The sequence below is a fragment of the Dichotomopilus funicola genome, assembly GCF_033296635.1.
Source record: "Dichotomopilus funicola strain CBS 141.50 unplaced genomic scaffold C8A04scaffold_8, whole genome shotgun sequence".
NCBI lineage: Eukaryota > Fungi > Ascomycota > Sordariomycetes > Sordariales > Chaetomiaceae > Dichotomopilus > Dichotomopilus funicola.
In genome coordinates this window covers 226038-247592 of record NW_026944029.1, presented here as the reverse complement: position 1 = coordinate 247592, position 21555 = coordinate 226038, and the positions used below count along the sequence as shown (strand labels likewise).

At 56.6% G+C, this 21555-nt stretch overlaps 7 protein-coding genes across 7 annotated transcripts; 4 read left to right on the top strand and 3 right to left on the bottom strand.

Moving 5' to 3' along the window:
• Positions 1 to 148: 148 nt before the first annotated feature.
• Positions 149 to 2492, top strand: C8A04DRAFT_34936 (uncharacterized protein; the record flags this gene model as incomplete). The annotated part of the gene is made up of 5 exons (XM_062782991.1): positions 149 to 521; positions 577 to 878; positions 940 to 1042; positions 1099 to 2100; positions 2422 to 2492. 5 exons carry the CDS (start codon positions 149 to 151, stop codon positions 2490 to 2492), a joined length of 1851 nt encoding a protein of 616 aa, XP_062639842.1.
• Positions 2493 to 4202: 1710 nt separating this feature from the next.
• On the top strand, positions 4203 to 6286 carry C8A04DRAFT_25694 (uncharacterized protein; the record flags this gene model as incomplete). Its single annotated transcript, XM_062779654.1, has 3 exons — positions 4203 to 4605; positions 4664 to 5055; positions 5126 to 6286. The coding sequence occupies 3 exons, from the start codon at positions 4203 to 4205 to the stop codon at positions 6284 to 6286; spliced, it is 1956 nt and encodes a 651-aa protein (XP_062639841.1).
• A 1286-nt stretch (positions 6287 to 7572) lies between these two features.
• On the bottom strand, positions 7573 to 10784 carry C8A04DRAFT_9734 (uncharacterized protein; the record flags this gene model as incomplete). The annotated part of the gene is made up of 4 exons (XM_062785605.1): positions 7573 to 7661; positions 7980 to 8322; positions 8388 to 9659; positions 9738 to 10784. 4 exons carry the CDS (start codon positions 10782 to 10784, stop codon positions 7573 to 7575), a joined length of 2751 nt encoding a protein of 916 aa, XP_062639840.1.
• A 2459-nt stretch (positions 10785 to 13243) lies between these two features.
• On the top strand, positions 13244 to 14843 carry C8A04DRAFT_25692 (mitochondrial branched-chain alpha-ketoacid dehydrogenase kinase-domain-containing protein; the record flags this gene model as incomplete). Its single annotated transcript, XM_062779653.1, has 4 exons — positions 13244 to 13358; positions 13470 to 13618; positions 13699 to 14714; positions 14780 to 14843. 4 exons carry the CDS (start codon positions 13244 to 13246, stop codon positions 14841 to 14843), a joined length of 1344 nt encoding a protein of 447 aa, XP_062639839.1.
• A 69-nt stretch (positions 14844 to 14912) lies between these two features.
• Positions 14913 to 15137, top strand: C8A04DRAFT_25691 (uncharacterized protein; the record flags this gene model as incomplete). The annotated part of the gene is made up of 1 exon (XM_062779652.1): positions 14913 to 15137. One exon carries the CDS (start codon positions 14913 to 14915, stop codon positions 15135 to 15137), a length of 225 nt encoding a protein of 74 aa, XP_062639838.1.
• A 1082-nt stretch (positions 15138 to 16219) lies between these two features.
• C8A04DRAFT_25690 (pyridoxal phosphate-dependent transferase) lies at positions 16220 to 18239 on the bottom strand (the record flags this gene model as incomplete). Its single annotated transcript, XM_062779651.1, has 3 exons — positions 16220 to 17219; positions 17291 to 17896; positions 18136 to 18239. 3 exons carry the CDS (start codon positions 18237 to 18239, stop codon positions 16220 to 16222), a joined length of 1710 nt encoding a protein of 569 aa, XP_062639837.1.
• Positions 18240 to 19853: 1614 nt separating this feature from the next.
• On the bottom strand, positions 19854 to 20956 carry C8A04DRAFT_34932 (galactosyl transferase GMA12/MNN10 family-domain-containing protein; the record flags this gene model as incomplete). The annotated part of the gene is made up of 3 exons (XM_062782990.1): positions 19854 to 20072; positions 20145 to 20572; positions 20650 to 20956. The coding sequence occupies 3 exons, from the start codon at positions 20954 to 20956 to the stop codon at positions 19854 to 19856; spliced, it is 954 nt and encodes a 317-aa protein (XP_062639836.1).
• Between the last annotated feature and the right edge of the window lie 599 nt (positions 20957 to 21555).

Sequence of the window (21555 nt, the reverse complement as noted above, 5' to 3'; positions counted from 1 at the left end):
CGAGATATAAGTGAGCTCGGTTGACGGCCTGTCATGGTTTCTGCTTCTTTCCTCTTCTTCTTAGTTCGTCGTCAGTCCCTCAGGCACATGCACTTAGCAACTCGTAGCACTCGTTGAGGCCTCAAGGTTGACGATTAAACGCCCAAACATGGCCGCACAACCTCCCAACCGGGCCGTATGGCAACCTCCCCCTCCACCACCTCCATCAGCTCCCCATCCAGCCACCGTGGGTCATGTATACATTCCTCCTCCTCCTCCAACGCTCCATGGAGGCGACAACGGTCGAACGAACGAACAGTATTCATCAGATAGCGAGTCATCTACCAGCTCTGACGAAGAGACGGACGAGGAAGAACAACCACAAGCCATGCCTAACGTCGGCAGACAGAGAGGTTTTCCGCCACCCCTTCCTCCTCAGGTCCAGAATGTACAGCAACCGGGACCTGGTGTCCCGGGTTTCCCAGGACAAGCAGCGGCGGTCGACATCCGCACAGAAGTCCGAAAGATCGTGAAAGAAGAGCGTAAGTAAACTCTTTTCGTCCTGTCAATCAGGACCGTGATCTGACACTCGAACAGTCAAGCAGATGCCAAATCTAGCACCACCTGGGCCGCCTAAGCCGCCTGCACCGGGAGGAGTACCGACTGCCAATATTTCGGCGCCTAGACCACAACCACCGATCAATATTCCCGCAAAACCTCGACAGCCGGGAGTCCAGTGGTGCGAATCCACCCCTCCCTCGACCCCCCCATTGACGAATATGTCCGTTCCTCCCAAGGAGATCAGCGCCGTCGACCGGAAATGGGGGACGCTCTTCGACCAGCACGGGGTTCCCACCAAGCGATGGGAGCAGGTCATCAGAGGAATCGGCAACTATCTGGTAAGACCCTTAGTAGTCTCAAGAGATGGTGGCAGCAGCTTACTGACCGGATTATGTGTAGAAAGACGAGTTCATGCCGCAGAACACGCTGGTAATTACACCGGATAAGTTGGCGGTGCTGTATTCCCACCACAAGCTCGAGCTTGAGCCGTTTCCCTTCCCAGGTTTGTCATGATAGTTTCGGTACTTTCAGGAGAGGGTCAAGCTGACAACCGAGCAGAGATCTTCCGCGGTCACCACGGCGCAGCACCCCCCAGTCTGGCAGAACTCTACCGGAAGCTTGGCTGCGAGTACTACCTCGTTCCTGCGGCCCCCAACGCGCGACCGACAGTGCCGGCTTTGACCCTCCTCGGATGGACACGATGGATGACCCTCGCTATGCGCAGCTACCCCAACGAGGAGGCAGAGAGACTAGCCAAGATCGTCGCCTCGCTGCCCATCAACGCCGACACCCTCCTCGAGACCACGCCGGAGCGCTTGCCAAAACAGCTCTCCCGCCATCTGCTCCCAGCGGAGGCGGACCGACAGGCCCGGGTCCTCTTTTTCAACACGCTCCGGGACCATCTGGACGCGATCAGACCGCCGCCCCCAATGCCCAGCAAGACACGCCCGATATTTATCCGCGTGGACACCAGTGATGGAGAACGACCGCCGCCCAGCCCTCGGAGTCGTTACCGGCCTTCGGAAGGCACCCTGTCGGTGTCCCACGCAAGCGACGAGGACGACCGCCACCGGCGGCACAGCGACCGCGAGAGTGATCGTGAGCGTCGTCGTTACCACAGCCGTGACCGTGACCGCAGTCGGGACCGTAGCCGCGAGCGAGACTATCACCACAGCAACAACACCACCAATAGGCCCCAACTCCGCCGCGAGACCTCCACACGCATTACCGGCCGTGAGCGTCCCATCACATCCCAAAAGCCGCCTTCATCGTCCTCTCCCCTCCGAGTCCAGCCCAGCGTGCGCGGGGGCTCCAGCAACTCCAACACTTCCACCCCTAGCCTGCGGAGACGCAGCACCGGACCCCCACCGCCCTCGGCATCGCCCGCTCGGGAATCCCCAGTCGTCCATCTAGAAAGCAAGGGCCGTCGACCGTCCGTCTCGGGGGCGCGAGGGTCAGATAGCAGGAGGGATGAGCGAGAAGGCGCGAATAGAGATAGAGATAGGGATAGGGATAGGGATAGGGATAGGGAAAGTGATAGAGAGAGGGAGAGGAGGGAACGTGAGAGGGACAGAGATATGAGAGAGCGAGAGCGAGAGAGAGATAGGGACCGGGACCGAGACCGCGATCGGGGGCGAGATGCAAAGGAGAGTGACCGTGACCGAAGACGTGACGGACAAAGACCGAGGAGATCTGCCTCGGTGGTGGTGCGCGATGAGAGAAGGAAATCGGTGGTGTCAGGGAGACGTCGCGACTAGTTAATTATGGTTGGAGGCACGGATGATGTACGAATGAAGCGTGTGAATCGGACTGGGAATGGCGTTGACCTAACAGACTGGAAATCAAGTACATTTGAAATATATCTAAAACTGCATTTAATAGTCTTTGCTTTGCGCGATTCGTCCGGTTGTGAATTGTTGACTCTACTCTTCGGTGAGCATCGAGGCTGTTGACTTTGGGAAGATTGAGGTTGGTTTCTAAGTGGGCCGATATCTGCCGGAGGACAAGATATCAAGGGACCCCTGTACGCGCAATCACGGCTCGATCGTCACTTCCCCAACGGTTGTCGGCACCGCCGTTGCGATTTGACCAAAAGTCTGGAGTTGCGGAGCTTGCCCTTTCCTTCTCCGCTGTCTCCTCTCTCCCTGCGTTGTCCCTTCCTGCGGATTGCGTGGGCCACGCACGAGTTCCCCGGAGCCTCTTTCCCCAGGACTTTTTCCCCCGGAGTCCTCCTTCCCCATGGGGAGCCTTGTCAGAGCCTCGTGGAAACCCCTTCCCCTCAAACTCCACCGAACTCGCTGCGGTGGAATTGGCGGAGAAGCATGTCTTATCCCAGCTCCCCCGTTACTCAGAACCCTGGAGTAACACGACAGTCCCTGCACTGCCAACTGCAAAGTTTTACCTCAATAGGACATCCCTTCGACGCGCGAAGACGATCCCGAATCCTGCGGCGGGAGGAAAGAAGGGATGGATGAGCGAGGCACACGAGATACGAACAAATCCGTCTGCACCATGCAAATCTTGTCTTTTGTCGACTCTCAAGGCATATCGATATATGTATGAACACTAACTTTGTCCATACACAGCCATAGGTATTCGTCCACCGAGCCTCGAACTAATCCACGCCTGACTGGGACGCCTGGGTTGCCTTGACTGCTTGACTGCTCAACTTGTTTCTGGCGCCGAGCCTCGCGTGCCTCGATAAGAAACTGAAGCTTTTTTTCCGAGCGAGCTCGCCAAGCTCGCATTCACGGGAAGCCGGCAATTGGACAGCCACCCGATGCTTGTTTGCGGCGCTGATGGAGACTCACTGACGTCATAACGTAGCTCTGGTCATCTGCCCGCACACAGCAGCGCCGATCTGATCCCACGGGGCGAATCCCGCAAAACCACCTGCGAATGGGAACTCTCGGCCAAGTCCAAACTCTTCAAACCGCCGGCTGCTCCGACAGTGCCGACAAACGCGGGCAGAATCCGCCGCGATCCAACCACCGCCGCCCCTGGCACGCCTGGGCCGTGGCAAGCGTGGTCCGAACACCACGGACGCTTTTCTCCATGGTTCTCCAACTCCTCCAACCTCCAACAAACGTGCAGCGCCTCCTCATTCCCCGTATATGACGTCGATAGTTGCCATGTTTGGAAGCGGTCTTGCAGGTGAGACCCGCATTCCTTTGCGGCGGTAAATGTTTCTCTTTCAGCCTTCACAGCATTGGTGTGGGCTCACTCAGAGGGAGAGGCATATTGGCATGCGAGGTGAGGCTGTGGGTCGAGGTTGCAAGCAAGCACCAAGCAAAAACCGTCACAACTCTGCACATCTGGTACGACCTCGTCAAGGGGGTGTGGATGTTGGGATGTTGGGATGCACACATCCCGGACCGTTGGAAGTGCAGCATCATCGGACCCCTCTCCCCTCTTCCAACCAAGGCAAAAGACCGGGCGGAACCCTGCAGGCATGGAATTGGAGAAGGGTTATAACCTGGGGAAGCTCCCTTGACACCTCGTTGCTCTGTTGATCTCCCCAGTATCCATCCCCGCCTCGTGTCGTTTGATAGTCGACCAATTGATTCAGACTCGCCTCACTGTGTCCATACAGAAACCATTGATTCACCTGGGGAATAAGACAAGATCATATACACACTGAATCACATCTCCCCCGACCCATCATGGAGCCGGAAAAGAAAGCCGACCGCTCCAGCGACTCGGCATCTGGGGCCGAAGTAGAACACCGTGATGGCCCGAGCACACAACACGCCGGCCAGCCCACCGAAGCTTCGGCTTCGAAAAAGGACGCCGCCCAGGAGCGCCTAGCTGCCTCGAGACAGCTGGCCAACCCGCTAGCCGGCCTCAGCGCCGAGCGTCTCGGGAAAATGGGCGAGGACTACGCACGGCTGGCCGGGCTGACCAGCGACGAGGACATGCGGGCGTTCCGCCTGGGCGCGGTGATTGCTGGGGACCACACGCAGTACGACCAAATCCCGGAGCTTACGGAGCGGGAGCGGGAGGTGCTGGTGCGGGAGACGACGCACAAGTGGTCGAACCCTAGTATGCTGTACTGGGTCGTTGCTAGTAAGTTCCTCTTTCACATGGATAGTAAAACGAGAAGGTGATGTTAACAGACACATAGTCTGCTCGCTCTGCGCCGCGGTCCAGGGCATGGACGAGACCGTCGTCAACGGTGCGCAGATCTTTTACAAGGTGCAATTCGGCATCGACACCAAGGCGTCACGCGACACCTGGCTTGTCGGCCTGGTTAACGGCGCCCCCTATCTCTGCTGTGCCTTTTTGGGCTGCTGGCTCACCGACCCGATGAACAAGCTCTTTGGCCGCCGTGGCACCGTCTTCATCTCCTGTCTGATCTCGGCCCTGGCTTGCTTCTGGCAGGCCTTCACTAACACGTGGTGGCACATGTTCCTCGCCCGGTTTATCCTGGGATTTGGTATTGGGCCTAAGTCGGCGACTACGCCGATGTTTGCGGCTGAGTGCTCGCCGCCGAAGTTGCGTGGTGCTCTCGTCATGGTAAGCTTCTCACTCTCGAACTTTGGTTACATATGCGGTTAGTTGTAAGACCGATGCTAACCCGTCGCAGCAATGGCAAATGTGGACAGCCTTTGGCATCATGGCCGGCTACATCGCCGATCTGGCCTTCTACTTCGTCCCCGACCACGGCATCGAGCAAGGGCTCAACTGGCGCCTGATGATGGGCTCCGCCATGCTGCCGGCCGTCGTGGTCTGTCTGCTCGCCTACAAGTGCCCGGAGTCCCCCCGCTGGTACCTCACCAAGGACCGGCATGGTGATGCCTTCGCCTCGCTCTGCCACCTGCGCTTCGAAAAAGTCCAGGCCGCTCGCGATCTCTTCTACACCTACACCCTCCTCGAAACCGAGAAAAAGACCATGTCCATCGGCCGCAGCAACCGCATCAAGGAGTTCTTCACCATCCGCCGCAACCGCAACGCCATGGTCGCCTCCGAAGTCGTCATGTTCATGCAACAATTCTGCGGCGTCAACATCATCGCCTACTTCTCCTCGGAAATCTTCGTCGAAGCCGGCGCCAGCAACGTCGTCGCCCTTTCCGCCTCCCTCGGCTTCGGCGTCATCAATTGGCTCTTCGCCCTCCCCGCCTTCTACACCATCGACACCTTCGGCCGCCGCAACCTCCTCCTCACCACCTTCCCCCTCATGGCCCTCTTCATGTTCTTCACCGGCTTCTCCTTCTGGATTCCCCAGGAATCCACCGCCCACATCGCCTGCATCGCCCTCGGCATCTACCTCTACGGTGTCGTCTACTCCCCCGGCGAAGGCCCCGTGCCCTTCACTTATTCCGCTGAAGCCTACCCGCTGTATATCCGCCCCATCGGCATGTCCCTCGCCACGGCCACTACCTGGTTCTTCAACTTTGTGCTAGCCGTCACCTGGCCCAGCATGCTGGAATCTTTCGGTCCGCAGGGCGGGTTTGGATGGTACGCGGGGTGGAATATCATTGGGTTTGTGCTGGTGCTGTTGTTTGTGCCGGAAACAAAAGAGAAGACGCTGGAGGAACTGGATAGCGTGTTTGATGTGCCGCTGCGGTCGCAGGCCGCGTATGGGGTGAAGCAGATGGGGTATTTTGTGCAGAGGTGGGTGTTGTTTAGGAAGGATGCGGTTAAGCCTACGCTGCCGAATCATGTGCCGGATGATGTGTTTACGAGGGAGAAGGACGCACCGGTCAGGGAGAAGAGTGGGGAACGGGATGGGACGGTGGCTGCTTAGATATGAGGGGTTCTTTTTGTTATGTTTTGTGGGGGAGAGATGAGATGAGATGAGATGGCTGAATGACTTGGGATGAACGGGTGATGTGGGATGAACTACTTAAGATGAATGATATCCGGCAAGGAGGGGCAGGCAGCCAGGCGGGGTAGTTTGTCGTTTCTTTCTTCTTTCCTTTTTGTGTCTTTTGAAGTCTCGAAAATACCCTGTATCGAGTACTTGCGAGTCGTCTCGCTTAACTGTGGGAAACCCAGAGAGTGCGTAGAGCTATATGAACCAAAGTCCTGAGGTTTATACATCCTTGCTCTCTGTAATCGAGTGCGCCGTTCTACTACCATATATATGCTTGCTTGCTTGCTTGCTTACTTGCTTGCTTGGTCCGATCTGATGTGATGTGATGTGGTCCGTTTTGTCCTTGCCTATGCCTTTCCCAACCGATACACCGGCAAACCGGTCCGGTATGATGACTCCTTTCTCCCAAACAAGTTGTCGTGAACTGACTTGACAATACCCCTCCTTGCATTAGTTAGTTGTATAACCCCACAAACGCTACCTCCCTTGGTCGTGCAAACCTCATCCCGACCTCATCCCGACCTCATCCCGACCTCATCCCGACCTCATCCCGTCCCAGTGAAATAGCAAGCATCCCAACTAAACCCGTCCTGTCTTCTTCCGTGCCAAACAAATAAATGTCCGTTTCAACCCGTATGAGAAAAATTACAACTCCCCTAGTAAGTACTATGCAGCCAATGGTGTGTTCTGCGGCCCTTTTGCAGTTTGATGCGAGCCTAGCCGTGCCGGTCTGTTCAAGTTCTGTTTGTCCTGGACCTGGATGTTTCTGACGGTGAATGATGGGAAGGAAACACAAGAGAAAGAAAAGAAAGTCAGAGAAAAGAGAAGGAGAAGGTAATGTGAATGAAATGTAGGTAAAGAAAGTAAAGCAGTCCCGCTATCACAGGAAGTCCACCCATCATCCATGGTATGGTCCCAAGAGAGAAAACAGTCAGTTAGTCCGACCTGAGGAATACAGAAAATAGGCCCAAACTCCTTTTCCCCTTGCCCCTTGCTTTGCTCCTTGCCCGCTTGCCCGCTTGCCCGCGCACAGTCCCGGCCCCGTCCGTGATGCGGCACCACGTGGCTGTGTGCTAGGGCTGGGTATGATGATACGCCATGACATGAACCTGACCTGATCCGCCTAGCCGTCAAAGAGTCGTAAACCCCCCCTTTCCCTTCCCCCCTACCCCACCACCTCCGCCTCCAAATCCATCCAACTCTTTAACTCCGCCCTCTCAGTGCCGTGGACCAGTCCCCCCCAACCCCATCATCGAAACGGACATCGATAGCCCGCCTAAACTAGTCATCGTTTCTGTCTCTGTTTCTGTGCCCGTTGTGCCCGTTACATCCTCCATCGTGTTATTATCATCATCAACTCTCCTCCCAGCCGACTCAGCCGACTCAGCCTCGGGGGCACTCCCCTTACCCCGTCGCGACGACCCGCCTAATCTCCCTGACCTCCTCCTCCCGCCTTCTTTGGTCTTATTCCCTTTCCTTGCTTTTGCAGCTGCTGCTACGGCGTCCACGACTGGGGAAGCGTTCAGTTTGACAGTAGTTGTGCCCGCAGCAGCAGAAGCAGAAGCAGAAGCAGCAGAGGTAGCGGCAGAAGTCGAAGCAGGAGTAGAGGTGATGGGATTAGCACCCCTGCTCTCCCGCTCCTCCAACGAACTAATCACACACCCCTTGCGACACAACCTCGCCCTCCTCTCCGTCCGCCCCCTCTTCCTTGCCAGCATGCGATCGCGCACCAGCACCCAGTCCGCCTTCCAGTTGTCAATGCAGCGGATAAGTTCAGGGTCGGTGCCGGAATGCGGGACTAAAAGATCATGGCACAGTGCTTCGACGGCGCGCAGTTTGAGGCGGAGATGGCGCAGTTCAGATTCGCCTGACAAAATGTCGTCTTCGAGATCGCAGATTTCTTGTTCGAGGTCGAGGATGCGGGTGGCGGCTGATTCGGCGCGGTTGATTAGGAGGGAGTGGAGGTGCTATACTGCGTTAACATATATCATAAACAAAGGAAAGGGAGGGTGAGAGAAAAAAAGATACGTACATCAGACTCCTCCCTGCGCGCCCGCAGCCCCTTGACAACGCGGACCAGCTCGCCATTCAGGCGTTCCGCTTCCCGGGCTACGCGCTCGGCCATGTCAGCTTGGGCTTGGGCGGCCTGCTTGGCTGCCTCAAGGGCCTCGTTGGTGGCCGCGGCAAGTTCGGGGTTGGAGCGGGTTGGGGAGACGTCGAGGGACTCGGAGAATTTGAAGGTTGATGTGAGCCAGGGGAGGGGAGTTGTGAGGTCGCGGATGTCGGGGGGGGAGAGTTGGAGGGGGGGTGAGGTTTCGTCGTCGTCTTCTTTGGAGTCGGGCTCGTTGGCGGATGTTTCCGTTTCTTTTGGTGCTTCCTCTGTTTCTCCCTCTGGCTGGTCGTTTTGATGCGGGAGTTTGATCTCGGACAACTCCTCCGCCTCCGCCTCAGCCTTGGTATCATCATCCTCCCTGCCTTCTTCTTCTCCCCCCTCTTCTTCTCCCCCCTCTTCTTCTCCCCCCTCTTCCTCCACCTCTTCCTTCTCACGTCCATCATCCTCTCCCCCCTCACTCCCGTCCGCCCCAGCCTCCGCCTCGGCCGTCTCCTCAGCCAACACCAACAAATCCTCCATCTCCTCCACTTTCGCATTCAACACATCAATCACATCCGCCTCCATCCCCCCGCCGACCCGCACCGACGACAGCTTCTGCACCATATCGCACAGCCGCTCCATAAGCATGACCCTGCCCGGCGGCAGCGTGTCTCCGGCGGTTTCTGTCTCTTGGGTTTCTTCGAGGATTCGCTCTAGGCCTCTATCCCATTTTCCTGTCGGCTCTGGTTCCTGCATGTCCTTGACGTCGATGTTGTGCTGCGACGCGGCCTCTTTCTGGATCTCGAGGAACCGGACCCCGCCTGTTGTCTTCTCAGGCTTGAGCCAGCCGTCGGCATAGGTGGGGGAGGAGGAGTCCTGAGGCCGGTCGAGGTGGTTTGGTGTGTGGCCTCGGCTTTCTCCTAGGTCATAAGCCCGAGAGTCGGTGGTGTACCCTCGGGAACTGGCGCTGCGTTCGGGGGATGTGGCGTACTGCCGGAGGAGGTAATCGCGGTCTTTGTACATGTACCCGTCTGATCCGTCGCCGATGTGGGTATTCGACCCTTCAACTTCGTAATCATAGTAGTCGTGCCCGCGCCCGGGCTCTTCCCTTACGGTTGCGACACTATCCCAACTGTTACGTTGACTATTCCCCACGGATGATGATCCCTCTTCATTCCCAACCGACGACCCTGGTCCTTCCTCCTCGGCCTCCTCTGCCTCCTCTGCCTCCTCTTCCTCCTCTTTCCCTACCCTTTCCTCTTCCTCTTCCCCGGCACCAGCCCCATCCACTTGCGCCGCCCCAAGATCACTCCACCCCTGACTCAAACTCAAACTCAAATTCAAACTCTGGTCCAAACTCCTTCGTCTCTCATCCTCGTCCGACCCGCCCAACACATCCATACTCCCCGCCTTCAAAGGCGAAAACCCCGACCTCTCCTCCACCCCAACCCCAGAAACAAACCTCGGCCCCGGCAAGGCTCCCCGATGCAACCAAGAAGACGCCGAAGCCGGCGTAGGCAAAGGCGACACCGGCAATCCGGACCCTAGGCCCACGCCAACACCCGTTCCCGTGCCCATGTGCAGGCGCAGACCGCCTGGTAGAGGGGCCCCGCTGCGGGTGCTGGCGCGGCTGAGGTTGGAGGTGCTGCGGTTGATGTTGATGTTGATGAGGCTGTTGTTGTTGCTGCTGCCGCTGGTGAAACTGGCGTGGCTGGGGGGTTTGGTGGGGGAGGTTGGGCCCGGGGTGGCTGCGGTGTTGTGGTTGGTGTTTGTGGTGCTGTTGGCTGTTGTGGAGGAGGAGAAGGAGGATGTTGCGGTGGTTGGACCGCGGGGAGTGAGTTGCGCATCTGGGGCGCTGGGGGACGTGATGGTGGTCCTGGTTGCGACTGACGACGGGTTGGCGAAGAGTAGGTTACCTGGTTTTCGTCGGGGGGAAGTTGGTGGGGGTGTGTGGAGGTAAGGGATGGACATGCCGTTGGGCGGATGTGTCGTCGTTATGGCTGTCGGCGTGCGGACTGGGTGTTTCTGCGGTGGTGTGCGCTGTTTCTGGCGGAACCGGTCCAGGGACGGGGATTCGGACTGGGCGCCATGGTTGAAGGTCGGGATTCGTGACTGCTGCTGGTGTTGTGATGGTGGTGGTTGTCGTCGTCGTGGGGAGGTTTGTGGAGGTGAGAGTTGAGCGGGAAGATAGCGAGTGGATGGCTCTGCGAGGTGCTGGTGCAGAGGTAACGAGTATTCCTCGGGCGCAAACGAGGAGAGCGACGAAATCGACGGGGACATGGGCGTAAACTCCCAGTCGTCGCTTGACCCGGGAGCATCGTCGTCTGGGTCGTGCATCTTGTGTGTTGTGGTGCGCCCGCAAAGGCGAAAAGAATGTGAGGCTCTCGTCGAGTCGAGTCGAGTCGAGGTGAGGTGAGAGCCCGCCCTGAAAGAGGGTTGCAGTCGAGTTGCGCTGAGAGTGAGAGTTGCGCCGGATTGAGTTGCGGTGAACAGAACCCGGAAATTCAACTCAAAATTTCAGAAAAAACCCCGGTCGGACCCTTCAGGTCATGTCCTTCTGTTCTCTCGCGATCGCCAGCTCTGTCTTTTTTTCTTCTTTTTTTTCTCCAACGCAGCAGATTCTGCTCTCGACTCCCAGGATGTTATCTCGAGCGGCACGCCGTGCATTGAAATCGAAGCTTCGACCGACGATTCTTTTGTCCACCTCATCCACTTCCTCTTCGGGAGCCCCACTTGGTGTGTTGTCCAGGTGAACAAACTGCGACCGTAGTGGAGGCTTCAACCAATGCGTTGTCCCCGGAGCTCCTGCGGCCAATCACGGGGGTCCGTTCCGGCGGAAATCCCCACACTTCTTGCCCAATTTTGTGCCAAGGGTCTTTCCCCCAGCCTTTGCCTTTTTTTTTCTCCGTCTCTCCCCTTTCTGCTTCAGGCTTGATTTTGGCCCCGCCAGTCGTTCGTTTCTCCGTCTTTCCGCTTTGGGGCTCACTTCGCTGATGGTTGGATCTCCAAGTTGAGCCTCTCCAACCGCCAACCTTATTCGAAATAGCGCCTAGCTGTAACCCCACTTTACGTTATTTCCCAAGTAATGTGACGCAGTGAGGTGTTGTCGCAACCACTCAGCACGTTGCAGACGCTGAAGTCGAAGACCAGGGACCGTTTCAACTGGATGCGCCAGTCAACAACGACGAAGCCTTGCAGCGCTGGTGAAGTCGCCCGAGCCTGTCCGCCCGCCCGACGGCTTCGGCGATTTATCACCGAGGACTTGGATGGGGAAACCGAGACATGGAGTTGCTCCCCAGTCGTTGTCTCATCGTGGACATGCCTCGAACTTACACTAGGGGCTTGGGGAAACTCGAAGAAACTATAAACAACAGTGCCCAACACATCGAGTCTACCTCTCATTTTTGAATGTACTGTGGAAAAAAAACAATGTGTCTTGGTGTTCCGTCAATTCCGGTGATCCATTCTATTTACAGTATTCCGAGAAGTCGAACCGCAACAGGCCAGGAAGCACCACATGACCCTGGATCAACGCCAAGCTGGAGCATGCGGGCCGCTACTCTTCGGCATCGAAACTTAATCTTGAACAGTTCCAAGATTTCTGCAGCCAGGAGATGCCCATGAGATCCGGCAAGCCTCTTTTCACCACGCTCGCGCCAAACACTGGACGGAATACGCACATGGTATGGGGCTACCCCCAAAACGGGAAACAATACCAAGCTCCAGCTCATTGATTATGCTTGATTATGAACCACAAAGCCACAGAAAGCGGAGTTAGTTGCCTTGGTGGTGAGAATGGTCCATTGATGCATCAGCACGGCGAAACAGGATCAGCCCCTGCTGAGGAAAGGGGAAAGGGGAAATGGGAAATGGGAAATGGCGCGTCCTGAATATGCCTCACCTGTCTACATCCCTGATTCCAATACGCAACCCGGCCAGCACACTTCTCTGGCGCTATGTTGGTGGTGAATGTTCACTCGGCTTCTCTGTGCTACTTCCCCGAGGTAGGCAAGAGGGTTGGAAAGCAAGACGACATCAATGGTCCATCAATGCTTCCATTGGCCCCGCCGCAGGACAGCCGTGGGGTGCAGGCTGCCAAAGACCAGGGTTTGGCCACGAGCACCCTGGGCCGTTGTGACGCTTTCGGTAGAAGAAGAGGCACATGCAGTTGGGGAGCAGCGCGCGAAGGGACCTTGACGGTGGGGTTTTCTTTGCCGAGTCACCTCTGCTAAGCTAAAGTTAACCCTGGAGGTTGCGCCCATTGCCCCGAAGCTTCCAGCGGCAACCCCCGGTAAAGTGAGAAAGCACACGAGCATCTGACGCACCTCAGATCCTCCCCCACAGTGCACTCCAAGTACTTGAGTACCTCAGCAATCCCGTGCCCCGCCCATCCGCGCTCTCCTCTTTTTTACCAATATTGAAGAACTGCTCTTTTGTGCCAGCACAAGCCAAGCCGTCTTGGAATTGGCTTTGTTTTACGCCCTGCAATTCTTATTTTTCGTCCTGTGCATCGCTTCCCTGCCCGCGCCAGGAGAACGAAAACGCTGTTGCGTCATTGGAGACTGCTTGCCTCGGCTTTAAAAGTTGCGAGCACCCACCCAGAGACCCTGTCCCGATCCACGCCGACAACGCCCGCCGCGCATCGAAGAACAACCGCGACTCATTCTTGAGCCGAAACATTGATACTTTGCCGAGCAGTTTTCTCTTTGCTCTTTGCACCCATGCTGCACACCACACAACAAGACCATCACCCACAGAGACCAATTGGCGCTGCCTAAGCCGCCCAAGCAGTCAACATGGCGTGGAAAGGAAGCGAGCGGTTGATGGATACTATCCGTCACTATGCCAGCTTCCCCGCTACGGGCGTGAGTCTGCGCCAGATGGTCCAGTTTGGCGAGAAGCCGTCGACCGGTAAGTGCACAGATCCCCCTTTGCTGATATGATAGGCCGCCAAAATCACAACTCGCGGGGTTTGTTTTTCGTTGCCTTATTCTGTTGCTGATCCGGCACGCCGGCGCCCAGGGACCCTCTTCCGTGCGTCACAATTCCTTGCCGAGGAGTTGCCCATCCGACTGGCCCATCGCGTGCAAGAGCTTCAGACCCTTCCGGACGGGCTCAATGAGATGCCCTCGGTGAAGAAGGTGGCGGATTGGTATGCACAGTCGTTCGAGGTACGCACAAATCATCGGCCCCGCCCCCGCCTTGTGAGTCTGGGATAACGAGTGACTCACCAGAGTGTTGTGGTCTCTAGGAAATCACAACATTACCTCGACCCGACCTGCAAAAGGAAGTGAAGGAGAGGTTGATGCGGCCGACAAAATTTGGGAAAGGCACATTACTGAGCCAGGCGACACCGAACCCGAGTATCGAAGAAGGGCAATACAATTCATGGGGTGGTACTGCGAACGGGAACGGGAACGGAAGTGCCAACGGGAACGGGAACGGCTGGGGCAAGAACAAGTTCTCCGCTACGAGGAGATACTTCGCCATGGTGGACGACACGGGCGATTGGCCGCCCGAGCTGCAGCTGTACAACATGAAGTTTTCCCAGGCCCTGCATCGCATCAAGAGGCGGCACGACAGCGTGGTTACCACCATGGCACAGGGCATCCTAGAGTACAAGCGCAAGCGGCAACGGATGCAGATCGACCACAACATCCAAGCCTTCCTCGACCGCTTCTACATGTCGCGCATCGGGATACGCATGCTCATCGGCCAGCACATCGCCCTGACCGACCAGAACCACTACCGCGACCCGTCCTACGTCGGCATAATCTGCACCAAGACCTTTGTCAAGGACCTGGCCCAGGAAGCCATCGAAAACGCCCGGTTCGTGTGCGAGGACCACTACGGCCTATTCGAGGCCCCCAAGATTCAGCTCGTGTGCGACCCAGCCCTCAACTTCATGTACGTGCCGGGCCACCTGTCGCACATGCTCTTCGAGACCCTCAAGAACTCCCTGCGCGCCGTTGTCGAGACCCACGGCCAGGACAAGCAAGAGTTCCCCGTCACCAAGGTGATCGTGGCCGAGGGCAAAGAGGACATCACCATCAAGGTGTCGGACGAGGGCGGCGGAATCCCCCGCAGCGCTATCCCGCTGGTGTGGACCTACATGTATACCACCGTCGACCGGACGCCGAATCTCGACCCGGACTTTGACAAGAGCGACTTTAAAGCGCCCATGGCTGGGTTTGGTTACGGCCTGCCCATATCACGACTCTACGCGCGGTACTTTGGCGGCGACCTCAAGTTGATCAGCATGGAGGGGTATGTTTTCAATTTCTCCACTGTTTCAACTCTCCTCTTCGATACTAACCCTTGTCCCCCTTTAGCTACGGCACAGACGTCTACCTCCACCTAAACCGCCTCTCCAGCTCATCCGAGCCGCTCCAATAGGAACCAGCCGTCACGAGGGGACTCACCGGCAGTAATAGCCAGCCGCAGCCCCGAGGACTGACGCTGCCTATGCGATACCTGATGCGCAAGCGTCTCAAGAACCCGGCCCCGCTCGAAATTCCCGAGCGCAGACAGGTCGGCGATGTTGAGGCTATTTTTAAGGCGCGGCATCAGAATGATGGCGCGGATCATAACGATGATGGTGGTAGTAGTGGCTGCCGCACCGATGGTGGTGTTGAGGGGAAGAAGAAACGCCATTTTCCTCCGGCACGGGGAAGCGACAGTGAGCTTTAGAGGGGCGAGGATGTCGACCTGTTTCCTCTGGGGGAGGATCAGACGCCGGGACGGAAGGGTGGCGAGGGGTTTCTTTGCGCTTGCTTGTTGGCTCGCTTGAAGAACTCCGTGAGCTTACCCACTCCCCCCTCGTCCTGTCCCAAACAAATCCGGACTGGTCTACGATGGTCTACATGGCGATCGAGCGCGGCTGGCCAGACCATGGGGACCTGGGATTGCAAGGACCAAGGCACATAGAAAGAAAGAAGAAACGAGGCCAGGGCAGGGCCAAGCACAACGCATACACATACATACGCAACACGCACACATACAGATGCAATGCATATATGCGATGGCCTGTTTTGATATACCAGGATTGGGTGGGGAAGATAACTCACCTGACACCTAACTTTACTGTAGTTATTGTAGGGAAGAAGAATATGGGAGATGAGTAGTCATGTAACGATAAATTAAACATAAGAAGAGCATTTGAGGTTATGGGTTGTGGTGGTTTTGGGGTGATTGGTATGCGGGTGGGTCACAGTGATCAGTGTGGATATGGATTCGACAGCGCGTACCTTGCCTACCTGAGAGAGGAAGGGGAGTGTTCTATATCGTGATTCTCTGTGTACTTTGTTGGATGTTGTCTGCCCCCTTGCTGTTATTATCTAGGTAGTGTTGTGCTGGTACATAGCTCACTCCACATCTGAAGTCTAGCGGCGGACTACTTCTATGCATAGCACACGGCTAGGACAGAGTCAAAATAAATATAGAGAAAAAAGCCGTCTTGACCGAATAGTGTGCGGTCGTAAAGGCAGGGTAGTATGATTGTTTTATTTGCCTATAGTGTATCTCTCCTTCCAAAACCGACTATTCAGAATACTGGCGTCTCACTTACGTACCTAGCTAGGCACATACTCTTCTCTGATCAAAAACAACCTCCCTTTTTCGGCCATGCAACAAGAGACTATGCAAAATCGAGACAAGAAAGAGAAGAAAATGCAGAAATAAACACAAAGCTTGAGAAATACAACAACAACAACAACTTAAACAACCCAACGCAAAACGGAGGTAGGTGAAAAAAAACAACAAAGAAAGAAAAATCACGCCTTATACAACAAGTCCAAAAACCCACTCGCCAAGTCCACCACCACACTCTTATTCGGCAACGACCCGGCCACTCCATACAACGCCGCCGTATCCCCCGTCTGATCCTGCCCACCCCTCGTCTTCTTCCCCTCCACAGCCCTCACCCGTTCCCTCTCCCGTTCCGCCTCCACAGTCGCCTCCAAATCCGCCACCAGCCGCTCCCACACCTTCGCAATCGGCTTCGTGATGGATACATGAATCGCCGGCGGGTCCTGCAGCGCATTGAGATGCCACCCGCGCGCCGACATGGCATCGGCAAAGTCGTAGACGTTGAGGGTGCGGGCGCGGAAAGCGAGGACGCTGACGAGGGGGTTGCCGAGGACTTCGAGTTCGGGGGAGAGGATGGCGGAGGATTGGATGTGTTGGAGGATCTTTTTGGTGGTGCCGACGATTTGGGTGCAGGAGTCGAGGTAGCCGGCTTCGCCGACGCTGACGAGACTGGCCCAGCAGGCGGCGGTGAGGGCGCCGGGGCGGGAGCCGGCGATGCCGGGGGAGGCGTAGACGCCGCCGGACCAGTCGGGGTCGACGAAGTATTGGTAGGTGCGCAGGGATTGGGTGCGGTAGAGGATGGTGCTGTTGCCTTTGGGGGCGAAGCCGTATTTGTGGGTGTCGCAGGAGATGGAGGTGACGCCCTTGAGGCGGAAGTCGAAGGGGGTGGATTCGAAGCCGGCTTTTTCGAGGAAGGGGATGAGGAAGGAGCCTAGGCAGCAATCGACGTGAAGGGGGAGGCGCTTTTTGAGGGCGAGCTTGGAGAGCGCGGAGATGTCGTCGACGATGCCGTGCGGGAAGTTGGGGGCGGAGCCGACGAGGAGGATGGTGTTGCTGTTGACTAGGCGGGCCACGCGCCGGACGTCGACTTGGTAGTTGGGCGCGGGGCAGGCGACGAGGTGGACCTTGATGTTGAAGTACTTGGCCGCTTTGCGGAAGGCTGTGTGTGCTGTCGAGGGGAGGATCCTGGAGTTTGTCAGTATGCTCGGTCTATAAAAAGGGGAAGGGGGGAGTAAACATGGAAGAGAGAAGCTTACATCTCCGGCTCAGTGACACCACGCTCGGCATACGCCTTTTGCCTCGCACTCAAACACGCCATCAAAATACTCTCCGTCCCACCGCTGGTGCTCACACCGGCCGCGCCCTGCGGCGCATTGAACAGATTCAACACCATCGACACGACCTCGGCTTCCATCTTCCTTACGCCCGGGAACACATCCGGATGGATCGGATTCGCAACGGTAAACTTCCCATACGCCTCCGTCTGCAGCCTCAGAAGCTCATCCTCGCCATGGTACACGGCGCCCGAGACATAACCCTCTTCCCAGCGGGTGTGGTCCATAGTAGCGAGCGTCTCGAGCTCCTTGCGCACCGCTTCCTCGGTCCAGCCCTCCTTGGGCAGCGTGACGTAGCGGTTGGCGCCGGGCGGGATGAGCTTGGTCTGCATCTTGGCGAGGGCGCTGTCAACCTGCTTGCGCACCTGAGTGCGCACACCGGGCATGCGCAGGAACCAGCCGTAGAGTATGCGGCGCGCGTCGGTGTACAGCTCGATCAGCGTGCCCAGCAGGCCGCGGCCCTTGAGCTTCCACAGGACGCGCCGGGTCCATCGCAGGACGAAAAAGAAGAAGACGATGTGACGGATTCTGTTGATTGAAGTCGGTTAGCTTCACTGTTGTTTGTAATTCTGTGTGCGCGTTTCATATGGTGGTTCTCCGAGCGCAATTGGCGATACTGCTGTGCCACGCTTCGGACAATAAAATAGATTGCGTGCCGAGGTTGGCCGGCGAGCTGCAGCAAGGTGCCGGACCGGACGGGATGCGGCGCAGAAAGAAGCGACAGACAAAAAAAAATGGAGGGCATTGGGAGAAGCAAATCTACTGACAGATCCAAGTTGAGCATCGCCAACAAATTCCCGCCCTGGGACCTCTTCCGAACATTATTGAACCCATCGCGCAAGCTGATGGGCATGCGCGAAGTTCCTGGCATCGTTCGCGGCGGACAGGGAAATGTCGTCAAGAATTCGAGAAGGTATCAGCAATCCGGCGTCGTCGAGTATTTCGTCCGTAGGCTTGTTGGTCCGTTTCTCCGTCAAGTGAGAGGCCGTCTTGTCCCCAAAATTCGAGGGCGAGGAAAACACGAGAACAAAAAAAAAAGAAAGAGTCCGACGTTCGGGAATCGCGGGATAAAGACCCCAAACCTGGAATGGAAATCGCGAATGGAGCCCGGAACGGACAAGCAATTGATGAAAGCAACCCACTTTCTCCCAAACCGCACCCCTGCTCGGCCTTGGCCCTATTTTGCACCCTTCCCCCGTACCAAAACCACGGCCTGGCCTCAATTCTCCAATAACCGCACAGCATTTCGCTTGCGCGGCTCTTTTTCGGGCCTCGTTCCCCCCATTCCCCCACACTGGGAAAAATCACCCGCCCGCATAGCATGCTGGGCTGCTGGCCCGCGGGCACTCGGCTCCCCGCGGCGTCCCGGGATGCCCTGTAGCTGCATGTCTCGGTGCCCCACCCATGCCGCTATCCGGGCTTTCACATGCCTAGAACGTACCCCGCGGAGCCCCGTCCCAAGACAACATTACCCTCTTGGGCCTCTTCACACCTTCCTCAAGCCTTCCAACCCACAGGCGTTGCTCCAACGCTCCAACGGTTTTTTTCCTGTTACGTTATTGACCAAACCCACCTGCACCTTTTTAAAGGTGATCGGCTGCCACGCTAGGTAGATGTGGCTTTGTTCCGTGACCTTTTCCTCGCTTGTTGTGTCACCCGAAAGTCACCTCGTCACCTCGTCACTTCCAAGCTACCTAACGGGCCACGGCGGGCCCCGCTGGTAAACGAATACCCGGGACAAATTCCATTGTGTTGGATACGACCCTCGGGTCGCATTAGAACTCTGTACACCCCGCCTTTGGAGTGCGACCGTCATCGGACACACGGAAGCGGAAGTTATTAGTTCGTTCCGTTCTTCTGGGTGGTGGCTAGGAGGACCGGGGACGGAGGGGATATGCACGGAGTGAGTTGGAAATGTCTTTGATGAATGCACTTCGCGGGGTTCATGGGGGAGCAATGTATGTCTCGTGATGCGAGGTTGTCGTCGACTGGATGTGTTCTTTTGTCGGCACCTGCCTCAAGGAGACATGCAACGTAGTAGGAGGGGAGACTGATCGATTAAATCGGGCCGTGGCGTTGCTTAATGCTTGGTAATGTGATGTGATGGATACATTATACGAGTTACCACTAACATTTGTCCATGGTTTGGTGGACTTCCCAAAACATCGCCGGCATTCCTCCTGCCTGATTGTCCTTGAGGCAAGGGAGACCTCTAGATCTGTCGTGCCGCCCGATACTTCCTAGCAAGGATCTATATTACTCCGATGACCTCTCCTCGTGGCGTCAAGCTTTCTCCCGGAACCCACCTGTCGGGGAAAAGACCTTAACCGACCACCAGTCCTGCCCCGAATGCCGACCCAAAACGCCCCTAATTTTGCTATATCCCAAGTCCCCCACACAGTTCAGCCACCACAGCCTTAACCATAGCCACTGGGCAAGGATGACGCGGTGTTCCGTAACCTCTGAGCCAGCCTTCTTTTGGCAATTATACACTCTCAAACACCCTCTTCCACGCCTGTGCAAACGGTTTGGACCGAGTCTCGCACTCTTGCGGCCCAACCGTAACACACTCCGGGAAGCCCACGACCAAGTCGCCGTCTTTGTATTCCTCCGCTGTGGTGCCCTTGGCGTACGAATTGATGGTGCGTTGGTCGATGACAGCCATGCGGGATAAGATCGTCGGGTGCCATTGTACCATGTGTTCCTAGAAATCAAAAGTCTGTGTTAGCTCAAGTCTTTTGCGCTATACTCGTAGAGATCGATATAGGGCACGTACCAGAGCATGCACCTCAGCCTTCTGGAAATTATAACTCCGATACAGCGGCCCAAACCACGTCTCCAAAAAGAACCGCGCCCACTCCCCGTTCCGCACCACAAAGCTGCTCGTCGACAATCCCTCCTTATCCTGCGAAATCACCAAATCCACGTCCTGGCCCCGCAGGTGACTAAACGTCTTGATGATACTGTCGGGCGGGACCACAGGCAAGTCTTTCCTCATCAACTCCTCCAGTCGTGCCGACGGCATAACGTGCTCTTCGATCTTGAGCTTCGGGTTCATGATCAGACTGCTGGCGTCGAGGAACCACACGTAGTGGCAGTCGGGGAACTTGGTCAGCGCGTCGCGCATGGCGACGACCATCGTCCAAGAGAAGGGCGAGCCCTCGAGGTCGTAGTCTGTGATTTTCGCGAGGAACGTTTGGTAGCCTGTGTTTTAACTCAGTACGTTAGTTCGTGTTGATGAACCCAAGACGTGTCTCATGGATTCTGGCGTATGTACATACCATGCTTCTCAGCATACTGCAACCGATTCTGCTTAACCGTCTGCAAATACGTCCCACTAAACTTCGTCGAATCCAGCACCGTCACAATCACCACCGGCGGGTTCCCCTTGGGCACCCGTGCCGCCGGCAACCCATGTCTGCTGCTACCACCACCCGACCGTGTGATCAAGTATATCAACGCGAGAAAGAAAAGCCCACCCAGCGCGATCAGCTTCAGCCGCGTTCTCCTAAGCCCAGGCAGGTGGGATGTTCGGGGGAGGTAGGGTGGCGGTCGCGAGGTCTTTCGTGGGGGGAGGGCGAAATGCATCGTCGTGGGCGGGCGGTTTTTTTGTGTCAGGGGAGTCGGTGGGCCGGGAAGGACTCCCGCGGCCTAAATTGAACCCACAATGCCGGCGCGCCTGCGCCGGGTATCAATGCGAGGGAGATCTGATCTGTGCAGGTCGGGATGGGTAAATGCGGGACGCGGGTCTGTTCGCGACGGGGCCTTGCCTTGTCGTTCGTTGAAAGGGTTGGCGAGGGTACAGAAGTGGGTTTGGCCGCGCAATACAGGCGACGTCTCGGGTATGATCGTCTTCGGGGGCGAACCGCGCGGCTGGGAGGGTGAGTGTTTGTTGCAGTGGTGATCTTCGAATTGGGGTGCAGGAAAACGGTTGGGAAAGGAGTGTCGTTGCGCCGGAAAAAGCTGGTGGGTGAATGGTGGACTGGAAAGATGGACGTCAGGGATGGTATCCGGGAATTGACGGTGGTACAAATACAGAGGACAGAATCAAAACATGGCTGGATGAAATCGTACAGTTAGTCATTGCCTACGAGCCACCGAAAATTGCCGTGTAAACGGTGAGTCTCTTTTGCCCCTTTACAATGCTGGGAGAAAATCATCACGGAAATCTCGTTATCCAAATGGAC